Source organism: Silurus aristotelis (genome assembly GCF_946808225.1).
Source record: "Silurus aristotelis genome assembly, chromosome: 11".
NCBI classification, from domain to species: Eukaryota; Metazoa; Chordata; class Actinopteri; order Siluriformes; family Siluridae; genus Silurus; species Silurus aristotelis.
In genome coordinates this window covers 14,630,228-14,640,956 of record NC_139584.1, presented here as the reverse complement: position 1 = coordinate 14,640,956, position 10,729 = coordinate 14,630,228, and the positions used below count along the sequence as shown (strand labels likewise).

The window sequence follows — 10,729 nt, the reverse complement described above, 5'->3', positions numbered from 1 at the left end:
TGACGTGCAAACCACAAGCAAATGGACCTCATGGGCAGCTCGTGCGAAGACGCGCGGACGGCGGTGCAGTCGGACGCGGGGCGAGGGGAGCACTTTCCGCTCGCTTTGGCGCTGATAGACGGCGGGGACGCACGCGCTTGGCTCGCTCCCGCGCACGCGGAATACCCGGCGCACAGCTCGGGCTCCTCGAGCGCGGAGGGCGTGTCCGGTTCGCACTTAAGCAGCAAGGGCGCAAGGGTGGGGGGCGCCGTTCGTGTGCGCGAGCTGTGCCGCCTCAAGGGAGCGGCGCGGCCGGATGAGGGCAGGCAGCGCGCCCCGACCAGCAAGACCGCCAACGTGGTGCAGAAGCAGAGACGCATGGCGGCGAACGCGCGCGAGCGCCGGCGCATGCACGGCCTGAACCACGCCTTCGACGAGCTGCGCAGCGTCATCCCCTCCTTCGACAACGAGAAGAAGCTGTCCAAGTACGAGACGCTCCAGATGGCACAGATCTACATCAACGCGCTGAACGACTTGCTGCGTGCTCCCGGCGCAGACGATGACGCGCGTAATGGTGACGTATTGCCGCCCGTCTACGGAGGAGAGAGATCACCAAACTCGTTTTCCGTGCAGCTCGCCGGGGTTTCGTTCCAGTACGAGGAAGACGCGTTTGTGTCGCTCGGAACGGACAAGTCCGCCTCTGAGTGCAGCAAAGACTCCCCGCGGTCGAGTCGGAGCGATGGGGAGTTCTCACCACACTCGCACTTCAGCGACTCGGATGAGACACACGCGGAGCTGCACAGCGAAGACGAGCTGTGTGAACTGAAGCTGAGCCGCCAACGCGCCTTTGAGAGACACTGAAAGGAGACCGACAGTGAACTTTCGTGTCAATTGTATTCGCCCTACACTTTTGCGATAGGTCACCGTTTGAATTGGTTGGCTTGATTTCGATTTCATGACCATTATAATGTACGCTGTTGTTGATGATGTTGTTTTTCAGTAACGTTTACGCCAATATAATATATTTGCCTTGTCGTGACATTGGCGAGATTCCCCACGCCACATCAACTGCCGCGCGCAGCAGTGCCATGGGCCCAAATGTCATGCAAAATATGTCTTCCGAAAATAAATATGACCCAGTTTATCCATATGCGATAATTTTATAGAATACGATTGGGGGGTTTTGTTTGTTGTTTTTTTTAACTCGATGAATTTGAAACTTCTAAACTTCACTTGCACTTTAAATAAGGGCCATAGGCTTGAGAAACACGCTTTGTAATAGGACGATATTTTTCCTGCTGTTTTCATCTAGCCTAGTAATGCCAATTTGTCAATAATATTTAATATAGCCATTAGATGTTTTGTACATTTCCTAAGTTTGAATATTTGATTTGGACGCGAGGTAATTGTTTGTATTCAACATCTGATTGAAGACGGTGTCTATCAAAGTGTCTTTTATTAATTTATTTCCGTTTGCCTTATCTTTTTATGTTTTATGTTATGAAAATTAGATTTTGCCACATGCTTTATGACTTATTTGAATTTTTTGGAATAAAAATGACCAGAAACTAAAAACGCTCATTGTACTATTTATATGAATCCAAGACGTGTCTTTGGTGATGATGATGATGATGATGATGATGATGATGATGATGATGATGATGATGATGCCATGGGATGGTGTATTCAGCATGCTGACTGTGAAACAATTTGAATCTATATTTACTCAAAAATGGCACAAAATAGAACAAACAGTGTTAGACTCTGAAGCGTTTAAAGCGTTAGGGTGTTTGAGATCTCCCCTTACTGAATAATTTAGTGATAAAAAAAAAACCCTGTCGATTAAAAACTTATAGAAAGCCGCGAACCACCAGAAAGTTATCATTTAAATAACGTTCGAGCTGCAGTGTATTGCCAGTTTTCTTCAAATATAAACATCAAACATAATTATGAAACACATTGTTGGACGTATAATGGCTTTATCTCATATAAAAACGAAACGCAAAAACGGAGTAAAGCTTAAAAAAAAGAGCTAAACTACAGGATAAATCATTTACTGTTGCATCAATTACTATCATTTACTTTCGCACAAAAAAAAAACATGATACCCGATAGCAAGTGTTTAATAATGTATAATAAAAACATAATAATAATTAGTATCATTGCTCTTAATACAACTACAAAAACTACTTCAACCTCAACAGCTTCCACCACCTCCACTACTACTACTACTAATAATAATAATAATAATTATTATTATTATTATTATTATTATAATTATAATTATGATGATAATAATAATAAAAATAATAATAATAATTTAAAAAATAAATACAATAATTAAAACTACTACTACTACTACTACTACTACTAATACTAATAATAATAATAATAATAATAATAATAATAATAATAATACAATCAAAAGAATGTATGCGTTTTATACCCTAAATATGCTCGTTTACATTTTTCTTTATTATTATTATTATTATTAGTAGTAGTAGTAATATTGCGACGCTTGCAAACATGTCTTCAGGTTCTTGTACCTTGTATAACTTCATATTTGGTTTAGAAAAATGGAAAACAACACATTTAATGGCAATAAATTATTTGCTACACGTTGCACGAGCAACAGTTGTCGGGTTAATTGCTCGGCTCGTATATTTCTGGGCTCCTCGCCGTCCATATGCTACTACTGTACGTTACAACATGATAAATATTCACAACCAACCCTTTATATTCATTTATTTATCGCTGCAGTTATTTGTCTTTTCAGTGGCCGACAGACAGATCGTCGCTACATCCTGCAGTCGCTCTCAAAAGACCGCATTATAAGTTTTAAACGTAAAGAATAGCGCGCTGCAGTGGTGTATATTAATTGGCGCGCGCTCTTTTGGCAGGCCCGTGCGCGCGGTGTTGAATGTCTTTAGAGTAGCACGCGCTGTCAGCTGGTGAGCGCGCCGCGGCCTTACACACCGCGAGCTGCCGTGTCCCTCAGGACCTGACTCCAGAGACACACACGCTCACGCGTCCGCCAATACGCACCGGGTCTCGAGCGAACGCGCGTGCGCGAGCACCCACACAAACACACGCACTACACACAAGGAGCAAAACGCAAATAGCAGACGCTCGCCAGCGCATGCTCCAGGGTTTTCTATCACTCGCGCACGCGCGCACGCTCGAGATTAACATTTGCATACATTTTATTGTGCATTTTTTTTTTTACATCAAATTTTTTTCAAAAGTTTTTCCCGCTTACGCTTTCACAATCGCAAAAAAACATTTCCCTGGAAACGCTAACAAATTATTAACGACTACGCGCGCTCTCAGTACCTGCCTCTTTTTTTTTTACATTCCCACCCCGCGTTTTACCCAATCAGATTAGCACGTGGATAATAACAGGCAATATCATGTGCACCCTCGCCGTGATCAATTATTCACAACTTTTATTTTTATACCTTTATCTTTCCTTGAACGCCTGAAGGCACGTGCATTGTTCCTGTTAACGACTAATACTCTCAAATTTCGGAACCCTAAAGTTTTGAGGCTTTTTTTTTCCACCTGCGGCAAAATTGTTAGTAAAAGATCATTATGAGATGTGTTAACTTTGACGTTGTCGGTATAATATCGGTTGTTTCGTGCACGATTCAAAATGGTGCGAGGTTTAATCGCAAAAGAAAAATCCTTTTATTAAGTGCTTTAAGGAAACATGTCTTTATAAGATCTTCAGGTGTGTTTTCAAAAGTTAATATTTTCCTTCCAGATAAGGGTCCAAACCTGAACTTTTACAAAGATATTAACCCAAATATATAGAAGCAACTCCGCAAGAAAATTGCATGTGTGGGTTTATATGATTTAAAAAATATATAATTGATTGAGTCAAATGAATTGAATTATTTTCAGCATCCCAGACTACTATAGCATTTTCATGCTTTACATGATCTGAAACATGCACGTGTTTTCTTAACCTGATTATTTAAACAACAAGTTCTTTTTAAGCAAACGGACTACTTAGTAATTCAAGTAATTGCCCCTCTGCTCCCAATGCGAGCACCAAACTCCTATGTAAATGTACCGACTGCATGGACTGTGTTGCTTCGTTTTATTTGTGCAGTGTTCGTGGTAACAGCTGGGAGACTGAATAAGTTAAGGTTTCACGTCTCATGAAATATTGAGCATGCATCAGCGTTGTGGCTAAAAACGCATCAACTCGACCTTCCCTGCTTGCGCGCGCGTGTGGAACAAGAGAATGAATGTGGCGACACAATCTAAAAGAGTTTATAAAACCATAAGCAGTTACTCGTTCCAATTGTTGAACTTGTTGAGCGCTCACGTGCTTTAAATAGTTATTTTTTGGGCGTAAACAGAGCGCGCATTGCTGTCTATTTAGATATCTGATCTGATATATAAGAACATATGTTCATAAAAATCGAACTATTCGCTTCGTCCTTCATTTAATTCACCGCCTTCATATTTTTTCAGACGAAATTATTACTTCTCTTATCTTGTATTATAACTTATTCGCCAACAAGTTGCTCTGGCGAGACGTTTGGCAGTTAGATTTATTCACTAAATGTAATTCGGTGTAAAGCAGAGTTGCACAACCTGTTCTAAACGAAGAATTCAATTCTGCTGTACTGCATATTTAATTATTTATGGGGCTGGGCTGATCATACGGTAGAGTAAGCATTACATATGAACAAAATTATCAACAGGTACTGCAAAGTTTCCCATATTGCAGTTTTCTTAAGTGCATGGGATTTAATATTATAGTTGTATAATAGCATAACAGTAGAACTGTTATACAAATACAGTAATTGTGAGATGAACTATTTATTTGTTTCTTTATAGTATTTCAAATTATTTTACCCTGCTTAATTCTTTTATTTTTGATCAGATTCTTGTTGTTCCTGCATCAATTGATATGCATACACACTTGGATATTCTGCACGGTATAATAAAAAAATCAGCATTTTTTTAGTAAACAACTATGGACAAGGTACATGTTTCTTTGCTTTCCCCTGTTGAAAAGCAAAGTCCCCACATTTCACAGGAGATAAGGAGAGTAGGAGTTTGAAAAAAAGGGCTTGGAGTCTCTTGGGACATCAGAACAAAAGCTAAAACTAGGCCGTACTCTCCATCTGCTGCAAGCCTGAGCAACAAGCAGACAGAAAGAGAGAGAGAGAGAGAGAGAGAGAGAGAGAGAGAGAGAGAGAGAGAGAGAGAGAGAGAGAGAGCGCATGGCACTAAGAGATAAGATGCACTGAAGTTGGAAGTCACACCACAGGAGGAGCAAGAAGTTCATCTTCACATATCCTCTGACAGTTTTGAACCTAAGTCTTAAGTCTTAAGTCCAGTGTATCAGCCCAAACTAGTTTCATTGGGTATCTGTTGCTCTTTCAGCAACAAAAGGACTGTTTGGATCTAAATTTGAAGAGGCTGCATAAAACATTAATTTTATGTGGCATGAGCGCACCTGTGGATGAACCACAGAGATAAAAAAACAAAAAAACAAGCTGGTGCCTTTTTAGGAAGATCATTATCTGAGCAAGCAGAGAAAATAATAGAAAATGTCACATGAGATGATGGCATAAATAATGTATAAGCTTTTCACAGCAGTCTGTAGCTCTTGATGATGCATATCAGTGTAGAACAGTGAACAGTGTTACATACTTTGTGGAAGTGTTCTTGTATGAGATCTAGTGCAGTGTTTGCTACATGCCTTTTTTTCCCATGTAATGATCATGACATTCAGATTTGATGACATTACATATTAGCAGGTTCAAGTTAATAACATCCCTTGGTAGAAGTCATATACTATAGCAACAGTTACAAGTGTGAAATTATTCTGTTAATTGTATAAAAAAAAAACAATTAAATTACAAGTCTTTTCTAAACAAAGTCTTTGATTGTAGTGTAAATATTAGCCTGCAGCACAAGGAAAAGGAAGCATGAACTGTTTATTAGACAGCATTGTCCACTTGTCTTTCTTCACAGTGCCAAAGGAAAACTGAAAGAACACTGCAGAGCTCTCTCATCTTTGTTCCTCCTCAGGCTGACCTTTTGTGTCTGTAAAATGTTCAAAGCAAATGTACCTAGACCAACATGAGGCTTCTTGGGTAACCATCCCATTCAGAAGTTTACAATGGTGAGGCCAATTATAATGTCGTTCAATGGCCTCTGAGTCTCAGTTACATTCATTGCAAGGATATGGATGTGTGTGTATATGTATAGGAAACACCTCGACTGTAGGGGTATTTACCCTTTACGGTGACTTCCTCACAGCTTGGATTACGTCCAGCATGCTGTGCCACTTCTGAGGTGTGAGGGGCCGAGTGTGGCCACTGATGGTGTGTCACTACTGTCTAAGATGGCTACAGGACACTTACACCATAGCACATTAAAGTGACTCTTTAGTTTTAAAGAAATTATATAACAGTGGATTGCCTCATAATCGCATAAATCTGGAGTAACTGGAGTTGGGTATATATGTAGAACAATTGACCACTTTGTGACCACTTCATCATTGTCCTGTACATTAATTATAGGTTCAGAGTAGATATATTAATGTCAAAAATGTATGCAAACTTTAAATTATGTAAAAAATGTATGCAAAATTTTTATTTTGTAAGTTTTATATTTGCAAAACAGTCAATTGCTCAATTAATATTAGGTACTATAATCAATATACTGTGTCTTATGTTTCTCGTTTTCTTGCATGGTCCTCACACTGTATGATATAGTAGACAGACGTAAACCAAATATTATGTAATTATTTTATACATTTTTTATAATAATATAGATTATAAAATAAATTGTTATTGAATGATTTAATAGAAAGAATTCAGAAGAACAGGGATGAGATGGATGCTTCAGGATTCTGATCCCTCTCTGGTCCTGCTGCTTGGAGCCTTGAACTCATTTAACTCCAACAGGACTGTGGAGAGCTGTCAGTCCCACCCACTCACCTGTGAAGGCCCCACATCTATTAAAGGACTCTTGCCCCCATTGTAAAGTGACTGAGCAGATAATATTTCACCTACTAGCCCCTCTCTAGGGATATATACTGTACATTGTTAGGATTTTTTTTTTTTACTCTCTCTCTCTCCCTCTCCCACACACATACACACACATTCTCTCTCTCTCTCTCTCTCTCTCTCTCTCTCTCTCTCTCTCTCTCTCTCTCTCTCTCTCTCTCTCTCTCTCTCTCTTTCTCTCTTTCTCTCTCTCTCTCTCTCTCTCTCTCCCCCTCCCTCCCTCCCTCCCTCCCTCCCTCCCTCCCTCCCTCACCCTCATTTTTTTTGCTCCCCTTTCACGGCCACTGAAAGCCTCGCCTGGTGCAGGTCCCTGGAGACCCCCACTATCAGGTATCTTGTGGGCGGAGTAAAAGAGAGCGGGTCAGGCAGGGAGAGACAAGGCTATCACTTTCAGGCCAATGCAATACAAGCCCCCCCCATAAAAAAAATAAATAATTAGGGGTACACAAATAAGTCTACTTTCATTTCTCCTCTGGGCTCCCCTTGTTTATCCCCGGACAAGGATCTCCAACAATGCACAGTTGCAGAAAAGCAATTATACAAATCAAAGAACCACAAGAGGGGCACCAGTTCGAAGCTGCAATCTGATCTGCGATCAGTTTTGTGGTTTTCCTTACAAAAGTAAAGGTTGATATTTGCATATAGAAAGCTGGTCACAGATCACTTCAAAATGACAAAAACAAAGCTTCTTTTCTGCACTCTGCACTTCTGCACGTTTTATATACACACCAAATGTTGTATGGCAGATTTTAATAGCACATTGCTGCTGAGTAACAAGCAGCATTGAGGTGCGTTAATGACTTATTGTGTTTTTGTAAAGATGACTCATGGTTATCTGAAATAGATAATAGATAATAGAAAATAATTAAATTTTTAGAAATCCTAAGGACTCAGATACTATGTGAAATAAATATTACTGTTCAGTCTTAGGATGACTCAGCTATCGTTACCACTGTAACATCAGTCCATTGAGGAGACCCAAAAATAGAGAGGTGACTGTCAGTGCCTGGGGGATGTTCTTAAAATAAATGCCCATCTCACTGAACCAGTGTGCACTATAATACAAACACAAAAGAACTCCCTTTCTGCATTATTTTAGCTCATGGACACCGGGAAATCTGAGTAATTAGTGGACAGAAATCTGAGTAATTATTTAACAAGTCTCAAAAACAATTAATCTCATATTCAGCGCATTCTTCCACACAATCCCACAGTCAAGAATATTTGTTACAAGTAAAGTTTTTTTTATTATTATTTCTATCCAACTAAAACACACAAAACATGCCTTTAAATACAAATATTAAATAAAATAAGTTAGGTACTGGGCTTTAACAAATTTGATAAACTAAATCTCACTGGGAAAAGCTCTTAGTGTGTTCCCACACTTGTGTGCTTATCTATCTTATCTAGCAGGTTAACTTTTACATCCCTTGTTGTCATATCATTAAGTCATTATGCCCAATCCACATCCTCCAGCTCCTTCTCAGATTAGTTCTGCTTCACTGCACCTGTCAATCAGTCAATTACACAGTCTCTGACACACTCCATTTCCCCCCTCACTCACTCTCTCTTAATCACATCTAGTTATTAAAGATAAAGAAAGACAATTTAAAAAACAATGTCTAATAGAGCACTTAAATCAAAGGCAACAGAATCAAAGAAATTATAGTGAAATGTTTATATTTCCCTTTCTGAATGTAAAATAAATATTCATTAATAGCATTAATGCTTTTTTTTATTACTCGGCAAGAGTCGAAACAATTTACCCAACTATTTATTCAAAACATAATTTTTTCGGACTTATATTCGTACATTCGTTGTTAAGTTTAAACATGCAAGTAAACTTTTGTATAAATACATTTTAAAATAGGCGTTTTCTTTGTTTAAACCCAGGAACCTTTGGAGTCGTTTACTTTTGCATCTTACTGTTTACATTTTATTTCACTGTTTCGATTAATTAGTATATGCTTACAAAACATTCTCAGTAAAAAAAAGTTTTTTTTTCTATGCTCCCTGTTCCCTAATGCAAAGACACTCATAAATAATCCCTCTCTCTCTCTCTCTCTCTCTCTCTCTCTCTCTCTCTCTCTCTCTCTCTCTCTCTCTCTCTCTCTCTTTTTTCTAAATCTTTTACTCCTTGTCCCCCACCCCAATCTAAAAGTGTGCACTTTGGGGATGAGCATGTGATGCAAACACTCTGTATTCTGCCAGAGAGACAGGGGCAAAAAAAAACAAAATGGCACGGCTAACAAAAGGGCCTGTATCCAGGTCGGGCCCGGCTATTGTCCCACACGGGGCCTGCCATCGAACGTGAGACGATCAGGCTTCCCCCCTCCCACTACGCTAGAGGAACCTAATAGGAAATCAAAGTTCTCAGGGAGAATGGGCCAAGCTCAGAGTTCCTCTCCCTTGGGTCCTGCTGAAAGAGGAGTGAAGAAAGAGCTCTTGCGGGCCCGCAGAAGGTTAATGCAGTGGATAGTCTTTCTGTTGCCTGACTCTGTGAGTCCCTAAGTCTCCTTCTGTCTGTTGGGATGGACACCCTCCTACTATGGCATGAAAAATCTAATTCATGACTACCTTTGCTCCAAAGCAAACAAAGGTGGCCAAGTGTTGCATGTGTCATTCAAGTACTCGGTGAATGCTTATTCATAAATAAGCTTTTCTTGTGAAAACCCCAGATTACCACTCTTTATTTTTTACTATGAGATACCTACATGTGCATACATGCAAGTATGTGGGTGATGTATTGTAGTATTAGTGTAACATGTACAGGTATTCTTTTTGAGGGGTGATATGTCATAGGTCAAGGAGCAGACTGAGTGGGACATGTGATAGAAGTAGATAATGTGGTGGAAAAGGCTGTGTTAACCATCTTAAACACTGGTGAAGCCCTAGGATACAGTGCTAAAAGTGAACTGCCTGAGGGGAGCATTTTTACCACAACACTTGTCTCTAGGCCCCTGAGTCTGTTTCTGGGTTAGCTGCTGTAGAACAAGAGCTTTTTACAGTTCAGATTCTTAGAAGGTGTTGGATGACTGCAGTGTCACAACCAACAAAACCATTTGAAAACAAAGTGGACCAGTGAATACAGTGCTGCAATGCGATCCCGGATCTTTTATGTAGCAGGAGAAAATGTCCTCTCAGAAGCAAGGGGGAGAGACACCATTTAATTCTGCAGATTTAGACCCTTTTAAGTGCTTGCTTCAAAGGTGAACATGTTATCTGCAGCGGAGCTCTGTTACCTCATGGACTGAGGTGGTCCCACCCTCAAATCTGATTGAGAAGTTCTGCCTTTCAGTGTCTCATAAGCCGAGTTACAATACTAAGCAGCTCTCCCTGGCACACTTCAATCCTACTGTACATCTCTAAATCCTGTCTCTGAGCTTGCTGGGCAGTTAAATTTCTTGTTTTCTATTTGATTTGCATTTTTGGCTGTTATTTAGATGGGTATGTGCTTTTCCAAATCATGTCAAATCAATTGAATTTGCCACCGGTAGAGTAGAATCCAGACATATGCATTACATATGCAGTGGTGCATCCAATTAGATTGTTTAAAATGAACAGTGATTGCAGAGACAACACAAGATTGTAAAGAAGCTTGTTCTGGCACCATCCAGTTTCCTACTGGTTTATACTGTTGAGACTGACAGTGATGTGACGGCTCCTTCCACTTTTCCTGTTGCCATCAATTCCCTGTCAGTCATCTAGTTAAA

General features: G+C 40.0%; 1 protein-coding gene and 1 long non-coding RNA gene across 2 annotated transcripts in view; one reads left to right on the top strand and one right to left on the bottom strand.

Annotated features, from left to right (window-relative positions):
- Window positions 1-1,532, top strand: part of atoh1a (atonal bHLH transcription factor 1a) — a 1,863-nt gene extending 331 nt beyond the window's left edge. The window contains exon 1 of the mRNA XM_083555161.1: window positions 1-1,532. This exon is cut by the window's left edge and continues 331 nt beyond it. Within this exon, the coding sequence (XP_083411287.1) occupies window positions 22-840 (819 nt within the window). The 5' untranslated portion in view covers window positions 1-21 and the 3' untranslated portion in view covers window positions 841-1,532.
- Window positions 1-10,729, bottom strand: part of LOC310732916 — a 302,995-nt gene that overhangs the window by 155,494 nt on the left and 136,772 nt on the right. The window lies entirely within an intron of this gene.